This window comes from Mustela nivalis (genome assembly GCF_964662115.1).
Source record: "Mustela nivalis genome assembly, chromosome: 12".
Taxonomy (NCBI): domain Eukaryota; kingdom Metazoa; phylum Chordata; class Mammalia; order Carnivora; family Mustelidae; genus Mustela; species Mustela nivalis.
The window spans coordinates 76,207,298-76,234,135 of NC_139031.1; the positions used below are offsets into that span (position 1 = coordinate 76,207,298).

At 35.5% G+C, this 26,838-nt stretch overlaps 1 protein-coding gene across 3 annotated transcripts in view; it reads left to right on the forward strand.

Annotated features, from left to right (window-relative positions):
- The window catches only part of SEMA3A (semaphorin 3A), a 310,401-nt gene that overhangs the window by 81,114 nt on the left and 202,449 nt on the right, over positions 1-26,838 (forward strand). Inside the window, exons 1-2 of one of the 3 annotated variants that reach the window (XM_082692543.1) lie at positions 22,674-22,736; positions 23,235-23,427. In XM_082692543.1, coding sequence (XP_082548669.1) covers positions 23,316-23,427 — 112 coding nt within the window. In that variant the 5' untranslated portion in view covers positions 22,674-22,736; positions 23,235-23,315. Of the gene's footprint in view, positions 1-22,673; positions 22,737-22,757; positions 23,428-26,838 lie in introns of those variants that run through there. The other 2 variants (XM_082692542.1, XM_082692544.1) reach the window with 2 other exon arrangements.

Sequence of the window (26,838 nt, forward strand, 5' to 3'; positions counted from 1 at the left end):
CATCTCAGTTTAATTTTTGTTTGATTGCCTTATCATTGAAGAGCATAGAACCTAAACATCAGAAACAATGATAACTTAATTTTTTTTAATATAAATCTTGTTATCTTGAATTTTTGATAGGAAGGACTAGACTGTATAGTAAATAATACTCTAGAGAATCATATCATCATGGCAGAGCTGAATGGTATTCGTATATATGATAAAGCCAACCTTCTAGAGGAAGTGCCATGGCTAGTTTCCCAAGTACTTTTGGGGGAGCGATAGTTGCCATGCTTAGAACTTTCATAGCATCTCTATACATTTCAACATCGATTCAGAAAAGTTCATACTGGGGTGCCTGGGTGGCTCAGGTCATGATCCCAGGGTCCTGGGATCGAGCCCCGCATCGGGCTCTCTGCTCAGCAGGGAGCCTGCTTCCTCTTCTCTCTCTCTCTCTCTCTCTCTCTCTGCCTGTCTCTCTGCCTACTTGTGTCAAATAAATAAATAAATAAAATCTTTAAAAAAAAAGTTCATACTTTTCATACTATACTGAGGACTAGTTCTAGAGACCTTCTGTCAGACATCTTTACTTCCTATTCCTTGCTAGGCCCTGCATAATCAATTCATTTTATTAGGAAATGAGGTAAGAATCTAGCATTCTAACAGGCAACAAAAAATAATTATTGTAACATCTTTACCGAAAATCCTTGAACTTTTCACTAAAGATCATCTTAATCAGATATCGCCCTCATTGGTTTATCAATTTTCCGTTAGTGATGTAGAACCATTACTAGAACCCAAGAGAATTATGTACATTCAAACTCTTTAAGTGGAGCATGGAGTGCTTTCTGGGTCCTCTATACCAACATTTTTTACAAATAGTTCCTTTGTAAGGAAGTCCTTTTCAAAATATCTTATTTTGCGTGCACCATCAATTTGTTGTTGGGATCCTAAGACAGGAAACCGTGACATAAACAGAATTAAAGACAGGTGAGCCCAGAGTACTATGATAGGGAGGTTAACTATAAAAAATAATTTTACTTCACCACTTAGAGTTGATTTTTCTAAATTACAAAAAATTAAAGGATCAAGTCATAGGGAAGTAAGAGCATACCAAATGCCACAATTATATTTCTATATAATGTTTAAATCTCTAAATATCACCAATGCCTCATTTCTTTATTTTTTTTGCCTTATGTCTTTTTTAGAAATGACATTAAACTAAAAAATTAAATTCATTTCCACTATTTAATGATGACTGACTGAGCAGTGTAAACTTAAATTCAGTGACTTCATGAAGACCACAAAATAATTAACAGTTTTGAAGTTTTTAATACTCAGTTTGATACTTCTTTTTTTTAAGACTTTTATTTATTTATTTGACAGACAGAGATCACAAGTAGGCAGAGAGAGAGAGGAGGAAGCAGGCTCCCTGCTGAGCAGAGAACCCGATGGGGGGCTCGATCCCAGGACCCTGAGATCATGACCTGAGCTGAAGGCAGAGGCTTTAATCCACCGAGCCACCCAGGCGCCCCACAGTTTAATACTTCTAAAAATAGGAGTTAACAAGTATTGTATCAAATTTATAAAGTGTTAAATGACTCCCTCTTTAATGTTAAGCAATTTTTCTTGGATAATTTTATCTCTGGTATACACCATTTTGTATGTGAAAGCAAGAGAACTAGTAATTACTTGTTAATGATCCTTAACCTATCTGAATGCAGAAGGCATGATCATATATGCACATAATGGAGTTTGCTAGGTCTAAGAATGCTAATTGTCTTCATTTAGCTCTCTAGAGTAGAATTATAGATATAATTTAGTTGCTAGGATATAACTTCTTTTTTATGATGACACGTCTTTAACTTTTTACTCATCTCTTCAAATGCACATCTAGGAATCATACCATAAATGTTCCAAACTATGGGGATTTTGAATGGCAAAAATTTAAAAATAGACTTTAGTTAAGAACTATAAAATGATCCTTGTGTAGTCTGAGATGGGCCAGAATCAGTATATTAGTCATTTTAGACTTAAAAATGATGCTGTAATCAAAAACCTGAAATCCCAAAAGACTTACATCTTGTTCATTTTATATCTTTTTGCAAGATGCCTCAAATTCTGTTGTGAGTCTTCCTCACTTGGGTTACAAGTTGAAGGAGTAGCTGCATCTGAGACAGGGTTGAGGGAGAGGTGGTGGAACCAGAGGATGTTTCCCACAGCTTCTGTTCAGATGGTGCAGCAGGATTACTCATTTTGCAGCGGCCAAAACAAATCAAATGACTAAGCCGAATTTCATTGGGGTAGGCAATTATGATCTTGCCATAGGGAGAGGCAGCACATGATTAGGTACCATACCTCAGTTTACTTTTCGAAAATATTTTTTCCAAATAGAAGTTACATTAAATGATATATAGAATGATACCTGGAATTGTTTATATAAATATGAAAGTTGCTTAATTAACATTGTGTGAGAAAAATTTTTCTTCATAATCTGACATAGGAGAAAAAGCTTTCTTATATTTCTCAACTTCATAAATATGTATACAACTATCTGATCTTATTTTAATGATGAGCAACCTTTATAGAAATGTATTAACACTCTGGGATAAAAAAAAAAAAAAGAGAGAGAGATCTGACATTCCTCTTCTAAAATGTGCAATTATTATTATAGCCTGGCACAAGTATTTTTAACAACAAAAACAACATGCATAGATGGAGACACTAACTCCAAATAAAAATATATGACTACTTCAGATTAAGGATTAGCATAAATCTGCCTATAAACATCATTTTCCTGTTTTAGAGATAAAACCAAAATTATATCATATGAATTTATAGAAAACATCATATTTTTCATCATTCTCATTTCTCTAAAATTGAATTTAAATTTCTTTTTGAGATCTTTCCGTTAAGAAAATTTACTGTATAAAAATCACATTTTCTTCACTTTCCATCATCAGTAGATACATATTCATCATCATTTAAATATTCTTTTATTATTAACCACTGCAGGTTTTCTATAAAATCCTCAGCAAATTTCAAAGTCCTTTATAAAAATAACATTTACAGTATTTTTAGTATTTTTAATTTTAGGCTATTTGTGTAGCACTTATAAATGGGAAATATCTTGAAGGTGTTTCTATAGTAATAACTGGCTATTGGTAGGTATGGAAATTAGACGTTCCATTCAAAATTATAAAATTAGGTGTAACTTTATTCATATCTCTCCTTCTTACTTGCAAGAGGAATGGGTGCCTAAAAAGAATAAAGGACAGATGTAAGCTCCCAGGGGAAGATAATTTTAAACCTTGGGTCTTTTGACTTCTTCCTTATTCTCTCCATACCTTCCTTCTCTGCCTCCTTCCTCATCTACTCCTCCCTCTCTTCTTCTTCTTTTTAAAATGTAACCCATTTAAACACCATAGCTCATGGTACAGCTAGCAAGCAATATTAAACATGAAATTTAGAATGGGAGCTGAATTTTTACACACTTGATTTTTTTACAAGCATGTTCATTACCATAAAAGTAGACAGGCCTGTAATTTAGAAATAATAATTTTGTTCCCTTTTAATGACAGGAGACAAAGCACATCTCAACGCCTCAACAACGTATATTTGAGAGTGCACTTTTTATTGCTAATTTCTCCTAATCTGGAAATATTTTGGTATTTTTAAATTATTAGAGAGGAGGAAATTATAGTACAAATGAGTTAATTAATTTTTGCTTGAAATACTTATGAATGAAATCTAAATTCTTGTCTATCAAATAGAGGCATTCGTTTCATTGAATTGAATATTGGTTTCAGGAGAATATGGAATACACACTGAAAACACATTACAGCTGTGCCAATCTTTTTGCAATTATTTTGAATAGTTGGCTATTTGCCCCATTTGACAGTTTGTGAACATGGTGAATAATTTAGCATTCATGCTGCTGCTGTTTGGGCACAATTAACATGAGTCGCATATCCACTGTTATTCAAACTGATTGCAATATGGGGGGAAGAGAATCACTACCTTAATGTTCATTTCTTTGTATTCTATTTTTTTAAAATTAATTGCAAGACAATGCTAAATAAAGCACAATGAAGACCACTTGTATAATGACCTAAAAGTCAGTGAGGACATCCCTTTTTATTAAATTCCTGATACCAATTTAGATCTGGTATCTAATTTTAGAATTTTCTTGGAGAGCCTGTCAACTGGACGTCCATGTATTCCAAGCATGTGCAAAATATTTATGGACCTCTGTGCAAAGCCAAAGACTGCCATGTCATTATGTATATTATCGTCCATTTGTCATTCTGCCTAACATGACTCAGAGGCAATGACTGTTACACAATTTCTTTCTTATTCTCAGTGGCATAATTTGAATTTAGTCTTCTGTTGTGTTGTTTTAATCTGACCAAAAAAGTCAGTATAATTTAAGCTCGAGATGGGGTCAGGTTTGGATGAAATACTTTAAAAATATATTTGCCATAGATTCTTAATATCTTAATACAAACAGCTACTTTCCCAACTGCTTTTTTACCTTATAAGAAAGTCTGAAAGGCTGATTGTTTTTTACTGCTGGAGGAGTCTCTTTTAAATACAGAATAAAAATGATCATCATCCGTATTTGTTCAATGAATGTGTATTAATGTTTAGGAGTTCATCTATAGATTTAAGGTAATAATAATAATATTTTTAAAAAACTGACACCACAGTCTTCTCTTAGCTCTGTTGTAAAAGATTGTATGTTTTCTATGTGGCATAGAAAAACATACTTGTTTAAGAATGAATGAAAAATAAATCCTTTATTTTCCACAGTTGTAGTTCTGGATGTGTTAAGAATTCCTTCATTGAGGGGCACCTGGGTGGCTCAGTCATTTAAGCATGGGACTCTTGATTTCAGCTCAAGTCATGATCTCAGGGTCGCGACATGGAGCCCCGAGTCAGGTTCTGCTCTGGCTGTGGAGCCTGTTTAGGATTCTTTCCCTCTCTCTCCCTCTGCCTTTCTCCCAACGCCTCCTCATCCTCCCACCCCCCCAACCCCCCTTGCTCATTCATGCTTTCCTCTCAAAAAAAGATTTTTTTTTAATTTAAAAAAAGAATTCATTCATTTAGTAAATATTTAGTTACAGTATTTAGTTACAACAGGGCACCCTGTTGAGGACATAGCCTACTGCATCTGTTTGCATGATTTTCATGTGTTCGGTCCACCTCCTCTTTTCAGAAGATGAAAGTCCAGGAGAGATTTATTTAAGTGCTGTGCACTACCGTGAGTTGGCTGTGGGTCTTTCTTCTTGGTGCCTCCATGTCTGTCGTCGCTCCTAGTGATTTGCACATTTCAGTTCAATCTGTTTGTGTCCTGGGAGTTATGGGATATTTTAGAGGTGATTTTGCATCATGACTTCAGGGCACTGGGTTAATTTAATGTTGGCTTCATACACTCTGTTTCATTTCCCAACTCTTCAGATCCTGCCTGGAGACCTTATTCTTGCCACCTCGTGCGATCAGGAGAAATGTTACCGCCAATCCTGTAATTACCTTGAATATCCAGAAAGTGAAATATTTAAAATCCAGAGTGATTTCTCATTGTCCCCTTTATTCTGCAGTTTTCACCAAAAATGTCTGCCTTCTTCCATCCTCAGTCATACATGTCAGCTTTCAAAAAAAAAACCTTTGTTGAGTACCTAGTAATATGCTTACTGCTTAGTTTACAAGGCAAAGAAGGTATAATGTTTCCCTGTGAAGGAAGGAAGGAAGGTGATCCTTACACAAATCATTACAATATATTTTGAGATTCCATTATAGTCACTAAGAGCGGAGAGTGTCAGGAATCCAGAAATGGGCACAGACAACTGTGTAGAGTTTTAGGGAAGGTTTCAAAAACAATACAACATTATTGAGATGGTTCATGAAGGATGGGAAGGAATTTAGTCACTAGAATATCTTGGGGTTTCTTAATAAAAGAAGCAGATTTTGCTAGTTGTTATATCAAATGCCCCTCTACAGTTCTCATGCCTATACACACTGTAAGCTTTCCATACTTTGTATATAATTGGTATTCCTTTATCTGCACCTGCCACTCTTGACACAATTCTTAGGAAATTCCATTTAGGAAAAATGAGGCATAAGGGCAGCACACACAAGAAGTGTGCTGTTATAATATTAGAAGAGAATGCCATAAAATTAGTTCAGTTAGATAACAATCTCAAGTGGTTGTGAGTGCAGCTAAATGTCCTGTAAGAAAACAATTCCTGATATTTGTATTAGTTGTATCAGACTCAGGATTATATAATGAAATAATTAAGATAAGCATAATAAACTAATGATGCCTTTCAAACTAGAATTAAATTTGGTCTCTTTCCTCAGAATTAAGGTGGAAAAAGGAAATAATTGATAAAAGGAAAAACTCATAGAAAATGTATCTTTAACTAAAATAATACCATCCCAAAATTATGTTTTTCTTCAAATAATACATGCATGACTTTGTGTGGGAGGAAAAAGGGACCTTCAAAAGGAATGAAGAAAAAATGAAATAAAACACTTACCAAGGGGTGCCTGGGTGGCTCAGTGGGTTAAAGCCTCTGCCTTGGGCTCAGATCATGATCCCAGGGTCCTGGGACGGAGCCCCACGTCAGGCTCTCTGCTCAGCAGGGAGCCTGCTTCCTCCTCTCTCTCTGCCTGCTTCTCTGCCTACTTGCGATCTCCGTCTGTCAAATTAATAAATAAATTATTAAAAAAAAAACAACTATCATATGATCTCCTTGATATGAGGAAGTGGTGGTGCAACATGGGGGCTTAAGTGGGTAGGAGAAGAATAAATGAAACAAGATGGGATTGGGAGGGAGACAAACCATAAGTGACTCTTAATCTCACAAAACAAACTGAGGGTTGCTGGGGGGAGGGAGGTTGGGAGAAGGGGGTGGAATTATGGACATTGGGGAGGGTATGTGCTTTGGTGAGTGCTGTGAAGTGTGTAAACCTGGTGATTCACAGACCTGTACCCCTGGGGATAAAAATATATGTTTATAAAAAATAAAAAAAAATAAAAAAATAAAACAAAAACCTCTGACCAAATGCTTTATTTCTGTTATCTATATGGTTGTTAATTGCACTTCTTATTTTAATGACACTTAGAGGGGACCTTAGTAAACAGGCACACATAGCCACACATGTATGTTTATAACAGAATGCAAAGAGAACACACATAAAAAGAAAGGCACAGGTACTCTCCAGAAGCTAGAAAGTAGAAAAAGCTGATTACTTCATGTGAGCATTAAATGTCATTTTAAAATTTCTCATCAGCAAAGGTTAAAAGGAAATTTGTTTCTATAGAATGATAAAGGAGTATATCAGTTCTTTATTAGAGAAAAACATCCTTTGGCACTAAATTCTGGAATTTATTCTGTGTATTATTATTTGAGATGTTGATTAATATAATGAATAGTCGGGCACCTGGGTGGCTCAGTGGGTTAAGCCGCTGCCTTCGGCTCAGGTCATGATCTCAGGGTCCTGGGATTGAGTCCCGCATCGGACTCTCTGCTCGGCAGGGAGCCTGCTTCCTCCTCTCTCTCTCTGCCTGCCTCTCTGCCTACTTGTAATCTCTCTGTGTCAAATAAATAAATAAAATCTTTAAAAAAATATATAATGAATAGTCGTTTCCAGACATTGGAAGAGTATATTTTGTAAGATCATTCATTTTATCAGCCTATGGTAAAAGCTAAGGGCATAATATTATTATACTGTGGATGAATGAGTCAATTTCTGTGTGAAACCTGCTCTCGAAACCTGTTTTTACACTTGGGGGAAAAATGAAGAAATAAATTGAAGTCATTTGGAAGAAAAGAGATTTAATTTCCCCAATGTGGTGACGGTAAAGGAAAATTGTGTGCCTTCAGTGGTTTCCATCTTCCGAGTAGATGTTTCAATACTTGTGAATTCAAAACTCTAGGGTGGTAAAGAGTTTTTAAATCTCATTTCATATTTGAGAAAGAGAGTGAGTGAGTTAGCCTAAATCAGCTGATTACTAGCTCATTATTTCTCTTGTAGTTGGTCTTCCCCAAACCCTCTGTAATTCAGATTCTGTGCTCCCCCCAACTCTGTTTTTGCCCAGTGCAGGGCTGATTTTTCATCCTACCACGTCCCTCTCCCATATTTGGCTGACCTTCTTAAAACTTTCTACCTGGATGTCCTTCCCTGGTTATTTGTCCCTCTTTCCTCTTTGGGGTCCTTCTCCTTTGCCCGTTCCTTACTGCCATCCAAGTTCTGTCCTTAGCTGACTTTTTCTTTCTACATTGATCCTGTGTTCCACATATATCCCCGTCTTGGTGTCTGGCATTTGAGCTTTACACTAATTTACCACGCTGATTATGTGTACATCAAACAATCCTCTTGAGATCATCAGGTTCACAATTGAACCCTCTTATTTTTCCTCAGGCATATCCGTTCCTCTTCTTTTACTTGAATCAGTTAATGGTTCTATCCATCCGTCTCATGGTCATGGCAACTACTGTAAATAATTGTATTATTTATAAAAATGTAAGAACAGCATAGGAATTGTGAAATCCCACTTTTCTATTCTTTCCTTTATGCTAGTCCACAGGGAAGGACTAGCATGCCTCCTTTGTATTTACCTGGTTGACTTCTCTCTCCTATCCATAATCTACTACCATGGTTCCGTGCCTTGTCACCTCTGGTGTTAACTGTTAAAATAGATACCTACCTTGCTTTTCTACCTTCCTGCTGATTGCTAGTAATTATCTCCTTATAGGCTCATTTACCTAAAATGCAAATCTGGGGTGCCTGGATGGCTCAGTGGGTTAAAGCCTCTGCCTTCGGCTCAGGTCAAGATTCCAGATTGCTGGGATGGAGCCCCACATCGGGCTCTCTGCTCATCAGGGAGCCTGCTTCCTCCTGTCTCTGTCTGCCTGCCTCTCTGCCTGCTTGTGATCTCTGTCTGTCAAATAAATAAATAAAAATTTTTTTAAATAAAATGCAAATCCACCTATGGCTTTCTCCTCTATAAAGTCCTTCTGTGTCTTGTCATCACCTGTATTAGAACTGCAAGTGTGACTCAATAGACCACCTTTGATTTGGCCCCTGCCGATTTCTCTTCCCTCTCCTCTTTACAATTTACACCATGTTAATGCAAAATTGCTCCCATTTCCTGTACTCACACATGCTCTCTCCTGTTATGTGACTTTGTACTTTGGCTGAAGCCCTTACACGACCTCCTCATCTTTGTTCACCTGCTCTCACTCATCATTTAAGACCAGTTCAGGCACCGTCTCCCACAGACACCTCTGTAGAATTCTCATCGGGCTAAATGCCTATCCTCTGTGCTACGGGAACAATTAGCATGTATTTTCTTTTCATGTCACTTTCCTTTAACTAGAATAGGCCCTCTTCAGAGGCAGAAATCACAAGTTTTGTCTTTCCCTTAGCAACTACCTGGATATGAGTGATAAAGATCCATTGAAATAAGTCAAATAAAAATCATCGATAGAGCTGTTGGTCCTTCCTATTAAATACATATCTCAGTGTAACAAAAATGAGAGGAAGGTAGATTGAACATGTGCATTTTGGTCTCTATTAACCCTTTCTGAGAAAGAAATTTTACTTATTAATTATCCTAAAATGATAGGAATAATAAACACTCCCTAGAAACTGCTTCAACCAAACTTTTCTGCATCATACCAATTACGTTTAACATCAGAATCATGGATTTGATCTTCATCTCACATTTCTACTTCATGGACTAGAACAGAAGGTGTATTATAAATATGTTTTATTTAATTGATATGTTGATATTGGGGCCATTGTAAGTATTTCAAATATTTTAACCACAGTAGTAAATAATAGTTTTTACATTCTAATCCCCAAATGAAATTACAATTTTAAGTGGAGCAACAATATGAATCATTAAATTCTTGCTTCTAAATAATTAAATATTGCTAATTTTTAAATGATAAATTTTACACTGTGGTTTGGAAATACAGTTTAGAATACAGTATTTTAGGCAGTAGAAGGAACCAAAGATAGAGTATATCTAGTCCAGCTAACTCATTTATAGAGAAGGATATTGATACCCCAAGGAATTCATTATCTAGCAATATAGGATTGGTTAGTATCCAAGCTGGAAATAGGACTCATGTTGAGTTTCTCCCATCAAATGTACTACCTGCCTCCTTACTTAGTCTTTAGCAATACAATCCATGTATTTGGATCAAATATGAGATAGCACCCACCCATTGCTTCCATCATACACACCCCACCATGTAGAGTAGTTAAATAATGGAAACTTTTTATTGTTGTTACTCTTACTTGGACTACTGAGAAACGTGGAAGGCTTATTCCTGAAATTAATGGAATGTTTTGTTAGAGATCATTCATTTCTGCTTACAATTTTATTACAGATTTTTTCCCAGTATATCCAGTATATGTAACAAAATGGAGGTCCAAAAAGTGATATTTCATGTCCAGGAAACATGAAATAAATCACTCAGAAGAAAAAAAAAAATGTAAAGTGCAAATATTAGTAACAAAGAAAATAATTTTCTCAATACTTAAAATGTAATCAGTGCATGTAGGTCACTAGCCCATCTAAACAACATACTGTTTAGATGTTGAACTCTATTTTTAGAGAATTGAATATACACGGTATCCATTTCTTGTAATGAGACTCAGGTGATAGTATTTACCTTTAGACCAATTTACAATGCAATAAGCTAGAACCTGCACTTTTCTATATCCTAAGAGTCTGATTTCTGAAAATAGCCTTTATCACTTTTTCCAAGACTGAAATCTGAGAGTAATTCTTCAGAATAAGGAAGTGGGTCAAAGCCAACTGTTCCACTTGTTTCAAGATGCCAGAAATCACACGAGTTTGTATTATTCGAGAAAGAAGAAAAATATTTTATTACATATCATTGAAAACTATGTCAGACTAGCTAAATGCTTTAAAACGACAAGAGTAATTATTTTCATCTATGTTTTAAAGTTTATAATTAAATGGCATCTAGGAGACTGTTGGTGTATATTTCTATAAGGCTAGTGTTAACATTGCCGTTTCAACTCGATTGTAGAATTTTGTGGTAGGAAATGTGTTCATTTGTTTTTGAATTCTTACAATCTTCACACGTTCCTGGAACAGAAGTTTAAAAAATGTTTGTTGGAGTATATTTAATGTGTGTGTGTATATGTGTTCATCTATATGTATATATGTGCACGTACATACCCACATATATACAGATGTACATATACACGCAGGCATATAAAAATACATAAGACTAAAATGTATTATAATCTGTGGAAAAAAGATATTCACTTAATTCAGAACCCTCACTATCTCACCATTTTAAGGTCCTTGTTATCGACACAGTCTTTTTCTCTTGTGGCAGCATTGTTTCAGTGTAGAGCATTTGAAGGGAAACCTGCCTCCCTCACCAACAGCCACACCAACCTCAGAGGAAAAGGGTGACACATTTTTCCCACACCTACTTCCACAGGAAGAAGACTTACCCCTTAAATGTTATAACACCTGATATTTAGCTTATAGGTCAAAGAACTCGGCAAAACGAAAGCCATTTCTGTCAAACCTATACCTAATGAAATTCTATTATTTAAGGATATTTCATCACCCTACTACAAAATACTTTGCTACATATCCCAAATGAGAACACAGTAATTCCTTCAGTTAAATATAGTTTTTAAAAAATAACAATTTTTGCTTTTTTTTTAATTTTTTTAAATAAGCAAATGGTCATTGTTTTCACACCAATCTTCCTCAGCTCAGGAATACGTGAAATTCTTTGAGTCTGTTTTTGACAGAATGGGCAGAGTTCTTCTGAAGACCTTCAGGTTTCTTTCAATGCCTGTTTTTGCTGTTCATCTGAAAATAACGGTTTTGACAGCCAGCTTTGTCTCTGCTACCAACCCCATCCCGCATCTCCATGACAATAGTCAGGAAGTCATTCACTTACATTTATGGGGGACCCATTGTGTGAAAGGAATTGCACTAGGAACTTAACAGGAAACAGTCCATGTGAGTCTCACCATTGAAATGTCCTGTAATTAAAGTGGTATTAAAGGCAAATATATTCATGATATGTGCACTTAACTGACAGAATGAATACATATAAATATGCTCAAAACACAACACATACATAGATTTAGTTCATAATGCAGCGTAATGGTGGTTGTGGTGACTTACAGTTACAATAAATTATTTTGTAAGACTTTGTAGAGATTTTACTATAAAGAGGGCACTAACCAAATTACAGATAGAAGAAACTAGGGAAGGGAATACTTAACTATAATACTAACGTTTACTATAATATTACACCTGGAAAAGGGTTTCTTGCCCATTTTTTACAACATCCAGTCACTCATTTTCATAGTTGAAAGGATGACAGAAAGTATCGCAAAGCTTATTTAATGAAAACACATAGAAAAAAAACAAAAAGAATAGCCATCAAAGAAAACCTTTAGAGTAAATAAAGGGGCATCTTCTGTGTGCAATGAACTAAGTTTTTTTTTTTTTCTTTTAATTCACAATGTAAAATTGCTGGCTGATTTCTCTTTTCAAATACTTTTAAAGCATAAATGTATTGTGGAGATATTAGCATTTCCATAAATCAGAATGGGAAGAAAGCTGTAGTGTCAATCATGTAATTTTGATGAAATTATTCTGAAATGGTATGAGGCAAAGGAAACCTGATCTCGTTGCTGGGGTGGCAAACAGCCCACCACTGTTAGATAGCTCAAGTGCCACATCCTGCATCTTGTTAAATGTAACTCAATCCAGTCTATTTCAGCAGAAGGGTCTTTATTTTCATCCTGGCACTCCAGTCTTAAAGTAGACTAAAGCTTACGTTTGTTTAAAGCTACAACATGATTATTCCTATAAAATAATTAGTGACATTTGAACCACTTTCTGATAGACTCGATTTAGTGGGAGACTAAGTGGCTTTCCGCATGTATTGAATCACATTTGAAAACGCTGCTTAACTACATTGGAAGCACAGCATTTTTGACGTGGATTTTTAAAATTCAGTGTAGGTTTATAGAACACGATTCTTTCTTTAAAACCTGCTTCACCTATCCCACTGCTTATGGCCAATGCCTCTAGAAAGTTTTGCCACGGACTGATACTTAACGTGAAAATAGAAACTATCATTCTATTCAGATCGTCGCGATTGTATTTTTATACTTCGCTATGTTTTAACTTCTGCCAGTTATTAAGAAAAAAGTAAGTATGAAGATGTACTTCTTTTGTAAATTAAGATATCCATAATTTATTTCTGAATCTAAATGCTATTTGGTGGGTATCTATCTGTAGACCTGAGAAATTCTTCAAAGATCGCTGTGTAGTGTTAATCACTGCCACGTCTTTGCCTATGTATTTTAACTGATAATGCAGGTGAAAGGGAAACGTTCCTGTTGAAACTATTATAGTAAAACATTCCATTAGGATGGAAAATTAACTTATTTACCAGCCAATCAAGATTCCCTGGTGTTCTAAAAACAGCATGAAAGAAAACTCTTCAACAGTGAAAATACTAAAGAGTGCCGTTGACCTATGAAAGGTAATGACTTAAAATATAAATAGTAGCAGGAGATATTCCCATAATAGTTATACAGGTGTTTCACCTGATGACCTAAACTTCTCTGCTTCCCAAAGTTAAGTATGACACTTATCTGGGAAAATAATTAGCCCTGAAACATAAATATTCACCAACTAGGAAGCTTGCAACTCATGTTATTAAAACTCACTTGCATGTCGAGGATTTAGTCCTGGTAATGGGTCCTCATCCAATTTAAGGCTTCATTTACCATAAAAGATACAATTCTTTCTGTACTGTGCAAACTGTGAAAGGTGGAGGATCTCAAATAAACATCTGGCCAATGAGTCACCAACAAATTGTTCAGAGGTGAAATGCTGTTCCCCTTCAGTCTGCAGCTGCCTACAGTTGCCGGGCTGATTAGTAAAGGAGACCTCATGCTTGTTAGTCCAAGTCATGGTTTCTTACTACAGCTTTCTCTACTCTTTGTATCCTAATTTAGATATCTTATTCTCTGTGGTCAAACCTGCTGCACTTGATATGTAAATTTGGTGCATTTAAAACCTAACATGTAATACTTGCAGGACAGTTAAATAATAATGCAATATTTACAGGACCCTAAAATTAATGACAGCCTAGCTCCTCCATTCTGCTTTTTCATGTAACATTTGTAGTGCCTACTGCAGGGATTCTGAAGGGGTCGTCTTTTCTTTCTCCAAGAGGGCATTTTAGGATCACTGTTTCCTTTCTCAGCAATATTTGACATGATGTCCTGGTTCCTCCTCATTTTCAATTCTGATGCCCAGAGGTTGAGCCAAACTCTGTGACCGCAGAGGCTTGCTCCCTTGGGTGTGGATGCAGAAACTTGGCCTAGGAACCCCAGCTTCCTGGATGTGCTTGTATTGGGCAATGCCAAGTGTGATATCTGATTTGATCTTAACGTGCTTTGGGAAGAGGGGGACGATCAACTTCATTTCTAGACAAAGAAACTAAAATTTCACTCGTATTGCTACAAGTTGTGGTCTTGTGCCTTAAGCCCACATATCCTGTCTCATATAATACATGCATTTTCACAGTCGTGGTGGCTTTCATTCTGGGAGTTTTATAACCACCATTCTTAATTTTTAAAATGAAAAGAGAGAGAGAGAGAATTTATTGCTGCCATTTGGAAATACTATACATTTGGAAACCTGTTAGAATGCTCATTTCAATTAGCAACTATATCAGCAACATACTATCATCATTTGAAGGCTAAGGAAATCTGAAGAGAGATCTTTAATCTGAGAAGAACTACATAGCTGAATAACAATAATAATAATAAAACAATGAAACAATGACACCTCCTATGCTTTGAAGGAGGAGCCAATGCTATTCTCTTTCATGGGCTGTACTGTCATTACACTGACAGCATTTTTTTTTTTTTTTTTTTTTACATTAGCAGCATTTTAAATGAGCCAATTAGAACTCTCTGTAATGCTGTTGTCTACATACCCATACATGCTTAATATCAGAGCATGGGAAACTAGTGCAATTATATCTGCAAATAAATTATTTCTACCAAACAAAGTTGTGAGATTTCTGGGCCACAATATTTTCAGTATCTAGGATATTTTCCCTCTTACACTTTAATTAATTAGTTAAATAATCAATCCATTAATTAATAGGTTAAACCTTACTCTGTGCTGAGTGCTATGCTGAACACTGAAAATAAAATTTTAAAAGTTTGTTTCTGTTCCTTTTTGACATTAGAGTGTACTAAAGAAACTTAAAAAGTAGTACAAGCTATAATAGCTCTATGCACATAGTACCATAGACTCACAGAGGAGACAGCTCCCAGAATACTCCTAAAACATTGTGAAAAATTATGCAAGTCCTTTTCTTTTCTTTCTTTCTTTTTTTAAGATCTTATATCCTGAGTCCCTAATGCAAAATCCCGATATTGGCAGATTAACTTTAGGGGAATACAATAGCCTGTAATCGTAAGTAATCCAACAAAATATATAGATAATCTGTCATCAGCTAGGGTCTTCCGCAATAACAAAGAAGATAGGATATGAGAAATGAAAACAGATACAGGATTTGATGAAAAGAAAATACCTTTTCACCTTTTTTTCTACCTTTGAAACTAATAATACACTATATATTAATTAATTGAATTTAAATTAAAAATAAAAACTAAAAGAAATTTTTAAAATTAAAAAATAAATTAAAGAAAGAAAATAGCAGTAGAGCTATATTTTAAATGCATGAATAAGTAAATCCCTGCAGGCCAAAGGCTTAGAAAGCTTTGCAGACAGTTTTTATGCTTTCAGGTAGAAAGTTACCAAAAAATAAAAGATAAACTGCTGCTCCTCACAGGGAGTACATACCACTGTTCTCAGAGAAGTTGGAATTTGTTTTGCCAGTCACAATGTTTGACATCTACGTGATTCTCAAAATTTTGTTGAATGAACGGGTACATATGAAATAAATACTGCAAGAGATATGATAAGTAAAATGTTTTCGAAGGTGACTGGATTTGAGAGTCTAGTTACAATTGCATCTCTGGAACCTTGTGAGGTTTGCTGGGTCCCACACGGTGGCAAGCGCCTACAAACTCCTGTTGACAGCCCAAGAAATAGATCAGCATGTTGAGCTTGATTCACTCAAATTTGGTTTTCTTATTTCTCTAAACATTTTTATTTTGGCTTAACAGAATCGAAATGAAATGTAATGAAATCTGTAATGATTAATATGTCAAAATGAGACTACCAAATACCAAACCATCTGATGCTATCAAAACCAAAAAATCAAATTCCATTTCTACAAATGTACTCACTTGTTGTTAAAAGCTGTAAGTTCAAAAAAATTTACATTATTATTTTTATGCCTCAAATGGAGTTTTATAAAATTTACTCTGTTAATATTGAGGGGAAGGGTCTTTGCTCTAAATTACTAAAGCCATGGATCAGCTTTTAAAAAGCAAGTATGGGAATCATCACATTATCATTTAAATCCTCAAGTCAAACCATTTTCAACTTGGATCTGTAATTTAAGAAGAGGCAAGGCTGGGCGTATTGGATATTATTTCTCCTCTCATTGATACAGCAGGCATGAGAAAATGAATTTATGTTGATGGATTTTCAAAGAGATTTATTGGATGGGTAGGCCCTGAGGAAAAATGGGGAAGATCTGAATTTTCTTCCTAAATCATTTATTAATAATAATAAATTGTTAGCTAATAAACAGGACACTTCCTGATCTTTCCCATAAGGTGACAGCTGCTCCTATAGCCAACACAGTGAAATGACACCTGGCATATCATTCTAACCCAGCCCCATGCCACAAAGGAGAAAATGGAGGCCCATAGACTGGACCAAATGATACTTAACACTTGAGACAGCAGAGGAAAGGGAAGAAAATAACTGAAGCCTTTCGTCCTGACTCTTGCAATTTGGAGAAATCTGTGCCCTTGAAAACCAGAATACACTGCAGATTTTGAGTCACCATCCGCCAAGCAGTTGGTTTTGCCATTATAATAAACCCTTTTAAAGAACTTTAATTCTAGGTTTCAGCATTTCTGTTCTCCATCGTTATCAGTTGTGAACTCTTTAAAAACATTAAAAGAAGTAAAGGGGAAAACGCTGTTCCTAGAATATAGAGATTTTAGAAAACTTTACATCTGAGGTGAAACAGTCTTTTCAGTGGGGAACAAAAGGAAACTATATGCATCTGCTTTGCCTGAGTCAGATGTAAAGTAATCCTTGAAACACCCCTACATAGTTTTTTTATCTTGTTTATTTAACACGGATCTGCTTATTTATTTATTCAGTGAGAAGGTGTGGTGTGTGATATGCCTTTTCTGAAAGCCAAATAATTAATAACTTCATATTCTGAAACACTCAACAGCCAACCTGCTCATTTCATTTGTATTCCATGGACGCCTCATTTTTTCCTCCTCACTGCCTGGCCTGTACTGATCAGTATTAACAATGGGATTTTTGTCTCACTTGAAAACTTTCCTGTTCCATTTGAGTTGAGGTGGAGACACTCTCACTTTAAAAAAAAAAAAAAAAGGGGAAAAAAGCAGGTATTTTGATATTTTCATTGTTTTGTTATTTCAATATGCTAATATACAGGGACACTGCATTCACTTATCAGATAATCTGATAAAGAAGCTGTAAGTGATGACAAGCTCCTTAAGTAGATGGAAAAGAAAAACTCCCGTGTTTAAAACATTTTAAAATGTTGGAAAATACGATCAATTTAGAACATCAAAGAAAGAGAGACTGGAAAAATAATCATTCATGTTCCTAATAAGTGGATTTTAGCCACTTCTGGCAGCTCTGATACTAACCATAAACACAATGTTAATTCATCCTTTTTTGTCACTCTTTTCCATCCCCCATTCAAATTTGGTAACCCAATGAAACTCACCTACTCTGTCCCAGGAATCAGATTCTCAAAGAAAGAGAAGCTACCAACTCACCTTACCATTCATAAACTTACTCTATAATTCCTGATACCCTTTCTTGTCTAAACTCTTCTTGAAATATGCAGCCACAAGTAATCTAACTGCCCAGTTTCTGGTCTCCTGCATTGATCTAACATTTGTCACTTCAATTCATTTGAAAATTAAGGAGTCTTTTAAGTCTCTATTTGTGTCAAAGTATTATGAACATTGATGTCACAAGAGAAAACACAAAACAGTTTGTTCTTGTTGTTGTTGTTGTTTTCCCAAGCTGTTACAAAATTATTCCAGAGGAAGGATGAGTTTATTTTCCTGAAATCTCCATTGGGGGTGGGGAGTGTAGAGGTAGGGGGTTGGGGGGTGGGGAATGGGGAGTTAAAAAACAAGGGAAGAGTTAATGCTTCCCTAGAGAGTGAATTGCCTTTGCCTTTTATCAGTTCCTCCTCTCAACTCATGCTTTCACATGTTGCTTATACTAAAAGCATTCACAAGGGTCAGATTCTGAAAAGTTTAACTTAATTTCTTAAATATTGCTTTTAACCTGCCACCCCCGGCTTCCAGTGACTACTACAGTAGTTCTCAAATCTATCATTTTTGGCTAGAACAAATAATGCATCAACTATTTAGTTTGCCCAATTAATAAGATGTCTTCTGATCTTCTAAAAAATGTTTTCACCCACGCAATTCTTTTTTAGAAAAAGAAAAGGTTTCAAATTCCCTGTACTAGAAAAACCCTCATTAAAAATGAATTTCCAACATGAGATGTCAGAGCAAGGACAAATGTTAGACTATGACATTTGCTATAATTCTGTTGATCACAGGCCTTTCTCATATAGCAGTTAAGCATCCCTTGAAGAAAAAAAAAAAAAGTAAGAAATAGCAGATGTTAGATAGAAACTAATATCAGGGGGTTTTTCTTTTTTATTTATTTATTTATTTATTTACACATGACTCAGTTGAATAACACCTTGGAGAGGGTACCAAAAATTTGTCTGTTTTTAGTATCGGTTTCCTTCTTGGTATTGCTTCTTAAAGGGAACTGGCTAACCAGTTCATGTCTAAAATTCTGAACTCAGTTATTTCTCTTCAAGAGGTCATCTCCTCTGTCAGAGACACACACTTTGGGAGCCGTACTCTAACCAAACACAATAAAACAGGTGGAATGAGATTACAGGGAGAGGCAAGCGTGTTTATCAAAGCGTACCATAACTTCAGGCATATTTAATCCACTAACGTTTTAAATACATCTAAGTTATATTTCTCTTTATATTCTTTTATGCACAAATACAGGAAGAGTTTTCTCTTACCCGGTAAGATCTATAGGGTATCCATAACCTGAGGAAGTGCTTGGAATACCATCTCACAAGTTAGAACAATCATTTCTGCTCTTTAATGACAGTGTTGGTTGCCATCCCGATTTGTTTTATATAAATAAAATACAGAGAGTGGGCATTTAAAAAAATACCACATCGGCTTTATCCAATACATGCAGAGGTCAAAAATACATTTTCAATGGAGGAAGGCTTTAATATGTATCTTCTGTGACCGTACAGGTCTTTGGGGAAAAACAAAACTTAACCAACCTGTTGAGAAGTTGGAAGTGTTGTTTCTCTAGAAAATCAAGCACACCACCCAGAAAACTGTCACTCTCACTCAAAAGTCTTTGTAATCCATCTCAATATGGATTTGGGCGAGGTTAAAAACTTCTGATTTATGTGACAGCAAGGTATACAACAGCATGATCATCATAGTAAGCACCTGCTCAAATTTGACTCTGTAGGAAGAGCTGATCACATCTGAAAAGTTGGAATTTACAAAGATATTAGGGATTCAACTGCAAGTCAAGTTAATTATAGCACATGACATAGACTGTGAGTTAGAGAATCATTGAACATGGACTACTTTGAAAAAAAATAATATTTTTCCTTTATGCTTTAAATAAAATTTAATGTTAAAAGGTCAGTATATTATTTCTGACTTTTAAGGAATAGTAAATGATGCACTAACATCAACGGATAAGGTGACGAATAGGGCAGGCTTGCTCATGCTGGAGCTTAGGCCACAGACCATCAGAGCAGGGAGTGATGTTCCATAGGGGGTGAGTCAAAATTTTCCATTTCACACACACAGGCAGATTTTGAAAAGTTCTGATAAACACCCACACAGATCCAACCCTACCTTGTTCCTACCTCAGCTGAGAAGTGTGTTTAACCTTCATTATTCCTTACGTGTTTGGAAGTATAAAAAAAAAGTTGAAAACAACTTGAACCCTGACGAAAGTCAAAGACTTTCATAGAGGTAGAAATATAGGTTGCAAAATACTTTTGTATTTTTTCAGGCATGTAGTTTTTCTTTCTTTCTTTTTTTTTTTTTTTAATTACACTTAAAATACCTATGGCATGGCTACACTTTTCTCTTATTTTATAATTTAATCAGTCGAACACAGCTATGCTTACCCAAAGAATTTACTGTTTGCATACTTCTTAAATTAAAAGCCCACAGATAAGGATATGTGAAGGTGAATTTATTAAGCTTTCAAAAATTTGAAAGGACACAAAGATCATAAAAAATTTAGAGGGTAAGAAAAATATCAAATACAGATAAGTATATGAAAGTGGTTTTTTTTTTCAATTATGTATGTGTTTCTAAACATGGGGTGTCTGTGCTACCAAATTCCAGACTTCAACATTAATTTAAATTACTTGTTTTACAAAATTAAATAACTCTGTCCTGATTTTGTGGTTCAAAATCCAGATTGAATGTCTTTCCTCCCCATGGAGTCAATTCTGATCCTCTTTTATCTGAATTTTACCTACAACATTTCATTTTTCCTGGAACACATCAAAATGTTTCAGAATTAGACATTACGCAAGTGAAATGGATCCATTTCTAAATTTGTTTATTCTGCTTAGTTTTGACAAATATAAACTTGTTCCCTACCTAGTATGGAGAGTTAGAGAAAAAATAAATATTTAAAGACATTTAATATATATATTAATGAAAATGGTGCAACTATTTAAACTATTCAAACTGATTATACGTGATATTTCAAGAGGATAATTCATTAGTCCAGTCCTCTAAATAATCCCAAGTAACATGAATTCCTCTGTAGAATAAATGTCTATAGAGGGTAATCCATGGAAGACAGACAAGCCTCTTGTCGTTTGTAGCCTTAATCCATTGCCCAGAGCGTGAAAAGTGCTCAGGATAACAAGTGTGAGAATCAGTAAAATCAACATCATTTTTGGATTTTATTTTCTTAACAATACTGACTGATCAATAGGCTTGCGGAAACTGACAAATACAATACGGTCAGTTTGATGAATCAATCTAGTGAAGTAGAGAGAATTCCCCCACACCCTCCCCCATTCTCCCTCCTTTAAATCCTCTTCATCCTCTTCCTCCTCCTCCTCCACCTATGCACTCTAACACACACACACACACACACACACACGCACGCACGCATGCACGCACACACGAAGAGAGAGACAGAGATAGTGACAGAGAGACAGATAGAATGGGGGAGTGGAAGGAGATGCTTTTTCCCTATTGATCTGTAGACATCAAGTCATGAGATCACGAAAGCTGTAGTGACAGATGCTTAGATCTTTTTTCGTAAGATTACTAAGTAAGCCACTTGCAGTAAGTGTTTACATTTGTAATTGGGAGACTCACCCTCTTCTTTCAGTTGAGAAATTCCCACACTATTGAAGTAGGGGTCTCTCTTCTGTATTTCAATTGTGTGTGTTGTTTGGGGGGCGGGTAGGGCAGAGAGAGTTGAGGAATAAAGAGGGGAAAGTTCTGTCCTATTAACTTCTGTATCTCCCCAACCCCCCAAATCTTATAAGCATATCAGCTTTGGAGAAAAATCAAATGAAAAATAGAAGAGAAATTGAAACACCTCAGACACAATGTCTATTTAGGAAAAAACTGAGAGTGTCCGTGTGACTCCCTGAACACACACACTCGTGTGCACAAAAATTTAGTAACCCTTCGCTGGCTTCATGGAGACACAGAGATAGCCTCTGTACGTCGGTCCTTGACACTCAGCAGGGACTTTTGTGAACTTTGTCATCTTCCTCTGCCCTTTAAACCAAAACGAGGGAAGTGGCTTTAATTAATGAGATGTGATGCATTACAAATGTTAGCCAGAGCATTCCAGAAGCTGAAAAACCATAGATGTTTTTAAATTCTGAGTATCCCTTTGAGTTGTAATTTATAATTCTCAGTGGACCTATATTTGTCTTGAACTGATTATTGAAATGGGCTTTACTAGGAATTTCTTCACTGAAATTACAGTGGGGCGGGGAAGGGGGTAGTTGAGCCAAGGGGGTTTGTTGGGAAGAGGGAATGATCTCTAACAAGGCTTTAAAACCTTCAGTGGTTAAAGTTATAGTGGTGAAAAAGATATACATATAGACATATATGAATATATGTTTGTATCTATATGTATATATACATACATACATATACACATATAACACACTAGTTCAAAGGAATTATACCATGAGTATCAGTTGTAAATTAGGTAGGTAGCAGATTTCAGATTTTTTTAATCAAAATTGCACCTAAAAATGGCTATAAAACAACGCGTGCCTTGGGAAGTAAATTTATAGCTACATGCCTTTCACAGGCACGCTGGAGGGTTCTGCTCCCGGCTCTAATCTCTATGAGATGTTTTTTGCATGTGTTGTGTGACAGGAGGGAAGGGGAGTGGGTTGAGCTCGCCTGTTCTCCCATTGTCAGCCAGTCTAGTGAGTGTTGGGAAAACCTGTCTGTGGGATCTTGTGTCATCTCTCCCTACATGTGTACAGGAAAAGTCCGCGCTGCTCACGGTTCCCCTCTCTCTCTCTCTCTCTCTCTCTCCCCCTCTCTCTCTTTCTTTCTCTCTCTCTTTCTCTGTTTCCCTTTCATTCTGCTTCCCCGGAGCCGAATGAAGCAGAGAGCAGGATTAGAGTCCGCCACCGGCTATCAGAAGAGCCTAGATAAAAGGAACTGCTTCTTAAGCACCACTGCCGCAGCCCTTGTTAATTTTTTTTTTTTTTTTTCCTTTCCACACAACAGTTGTGCCTCATTATCTGGTGCCTGGCTCGATTTTTTTCTTTCTTTCTTTCTTTTTTTTTTTTTTTTGGAGGGTTTGAAGTTTCTGGGCTTCAGTGACTATTACAGAAGAAGAGGTGTTAGTGTTGCCGTGAGGTCTTGATTGTCTGCATTTATGAATGAAACTGACCTAAATCACCTGTTACCTCCAGTTTCCAGATTGTTTGAACTTCTCTGGCCGCACAATACAGAGGGAAGGCTGAAGCAGCCTAGGGACCTACAGCGCCTGCAGCATGGGCTGGTTCGCTAGGATTGTCTCTCTTTTCTGGGGAGTGTTACTTACAGCGAGAGCAAACTATCAAAATGGGAAGAACAACGTGCCAAGGCTGAAATTATCCTACAAAGGTAAATCTTTATTTTTCTTTTATTTCGGCTAGCTTTGTAATGCCCCCTGCCCGCGCCCCCCCCCCAACCTTTTCATTCCTTGAACTCCCTCCTAACCCAAACCATAAAACCTTGAGTTTAACCTGGGAAACCTATGTGATTGTGTGTATCTTTCTGAGATGATTTAAATACTTTTTTCTAAAAGCATGTCTCCTGTTTGATATACGACAATTTAAATGCAAACAAAGAACATTTAATCACATTTGCAGAGAAGAGCTGAATGCCTGGTAAATGCTGAGCTGTATATGTGATCATATGTTCTGTTAATTTTTCTGACTCTACTTCTATGAAAATATCTTTTAAAAAATCGCTATTGCAAAAAATAGTCTCTCTGTAGATGTGAGTGCCTCACCTGTAGTAATTGTTATGACAAATTGTATTTTCTTAGTTTTAGGCACTAAATGGTTAATCGTCATCATGAATATTCAGTTTGTTCAAATCTGACAATCAGATGCTTAACATAAGCAGTAGATCATGGTTTGCCAAGAGAATATAAACTGGAGGGAACAGACTAGTTTTTCCACAGTGTGTTATGATTGTACAAAAGACTGTGTATTTGGCTAATTGGTGTAAAGCTAAAGCCTTTGAAATATAATGTTATTTAATTCCATATGTACTTCGGTGAGAATTGAAGAGACATTACTTTCTGGTTGTACAGCTAGTTGTGTGAACTACTTTTCAAAAAGAGTGTAAATTTAAGAAAGAAAAAAGCTTTATCACGTGGTTGCTGGTACTTTATTTGGTTACAGTTTAATGCCTATGCTTGGTTTTTAATGAGGACTTTAAAGAAAATATTTGTTCTGTATTTGTTTAGATAGATTTTATAGATGTGTATATCAAATAATGATAACATAGATTGAAAATTACATCTATATATAACTTTTAATGAAAAAGAATGTTTATGTAACCGAGATATTAGGAAAATGGAGCTGGAGATTAAAATGTTTCAGCTCAAGTACTTTTACTCCCTAAGGTGTTGCTTTCTTATGATTCTCAGACTTCGGGAATTGGGGGTGGGTCAGGAGGAAGCTTCAGTTACATTCTGTTTTTAGCCTATAATGTGAAAGAAAATCATTGAATCTGTCTGTAGAGATGTCTGTCTCCTGCACACTGCTTTTATGCCAGAAACATATTCTTTAATTTTCACATGATGGGGAACATCTCTTTCTGAATGCTGTAGTGTGAATGAGGACCACCAATAGGAAAGAGAGATGTAATTTTCACACTTTGGATTAGAAAATTCAACACCTATTAAATGTGTTTATTTGGAATTAATACTTGCTAGATTAAATACCTTGGGTTGAAAGATACATTTATTTTTCCTATAATAGTTTCTTATGATGAAAGTGAGAATGGACTGAAAACATCAGCAAACAGAATTGCAGTTATATTTATCGTGCAAGATTTTAAAAAATTATAAAGCCCCTATTACATATTTAATTAAATCTCTATCTCTAGTAACTGTCTTTAAATTATTTTTAGAGTATATGATATTATGGCATCTGTATTTTCCTCAGTTTTTGCTTTCCATCTTCATTCTTGTAGAGGATGCCATCAAATAATACTTAGGTTGATGGTCGATTTTATCCAAGTTTAGATGCCTTATGAGTAAGTTTCACATGCAACTTTACTTCTTGAAGATGCCAATGGCTCTATGTTATAATTTTAGAGTAACAGATTTGAAGCATGAAACACACTTTTAAAAATCTACTAGATTTGGAGATACTTGTTTAAATCCTAAATAAGTTGTAAAATAAACAAGAATTGAGAGTTATATTTATTTTGCAAGAATTTTATTTCCAATGTAATAGATTACTCTCCATTATAGAAGAGGTGCCATTCCTTTCCATACACTAAACAGATAACATTCAATTGGAATAGTACTTTGATATGTGTACAGGCTTTAAACTTGTATACATTGACAATGTGTATCTATTGGACACTGTCTTTATAAACTCCTTTTAGCAATGACATCAATTAGAATTATTCTGCTTTTTTTTTTTTTTAAGCAAAAACTGTCCCTCACGTACATAACAATTCTATTGAAATACCTAGGGCTTGGCTATTTGGTAAAATAAACTGTGAAATGAACAAGAAGAAGAAGAAGAAAAGGAATAGTCCAAGCAATTTTTCTTCTGTCATTTTATTGGTCTGTCATTACCTTTTTGTCTCTACATGTTTTGCCAAAGCAAATGCCTGGTAGCCAATTGTCAGTACTTTGTTTCTAAACTATAATAGAGATTTTTTTTTTCTTAGCTACTTCTTTTTCCTTCTTAATTAGATGTCAAACACAGTTAAAACATCCACTGCTTGGCCCTTAAAAATATTCCAGCATGATTCATGAAGAGTTAAATCCCTGCCAACCCTAATTTCCCATGGTCACTTGTTTTCAAAGATCCACCATTAACTCTCTCATTGCTCAGGTTGCTAAGAGGAAGTTAACAGGCAATCACTGTGCTTACTTTCTACTTGTCATCTTGCCTAGTAGGAAACGAAAGAGATTTGATATGTTAAATGAGAAAGAAAAAGAAGAAGAAGGGAGTCTTTGTAGTGCATATATATATATACCTAATAAGGTACCTCTTTACTTTCTAGGAAAAGGGGATTGAATAGATGTGTTCAGGACCATCTGGAGAAGTGATAATATTAGAAAAATGGGGTATGCTGGCTTTTCCTCTGAACCAATCTGATTTAGAATCCTTGTGGGGGAAGCAAATGTGAGAACTCTGTAAATCTCAGCAGTCACATACAAATTATCCTCAAGAAACATCCACTCAGAGATACTTTTGCTTTCCTTAAATATATATAATATAGCTAAATGTTAAAGTGTTTCTCTTTAAAACTGACCCATAACTGTTTATTTCTTCTACAAAACTAGTCAAATTTCACTTTTCTCATGAAAAACCAGACTATCATATAATCTTCCTTTTGGAATGTGTGGTACAATGAAGACTTCAGAAAAACCTATGGAAATCACAAGGAAATAAATTAGGTTTGGGGTTTTAAACAAATGACAAATGTTCCATCACTCAGTGTGATGAGCTTTTCCAGGACACTGTGTGCTTCAGTTTTAGTAGAAATCAAAGACACATGCAAGTTGGAATGTGATGGTGATCATGTGAATCCAAAGGTTAAATCAGTGCCTTTAACTTTACTTTCATAGGGAGGACTTAGTAAATAGCACCTAAATGATTGTTTTAAAGGCCTTCTTTTCATACTTTGCAAAGCTTTACTACCCCCCACACCAAGATTTAGAATTATTACAATGAGACTATCAGTTAAATCAAAATTTTCACACATATCTTTCTGATAATAGAAGATAGTGTTTAACTAAAAATGATGAAATAACATTTACAAAAGCTTTTTTTTCAT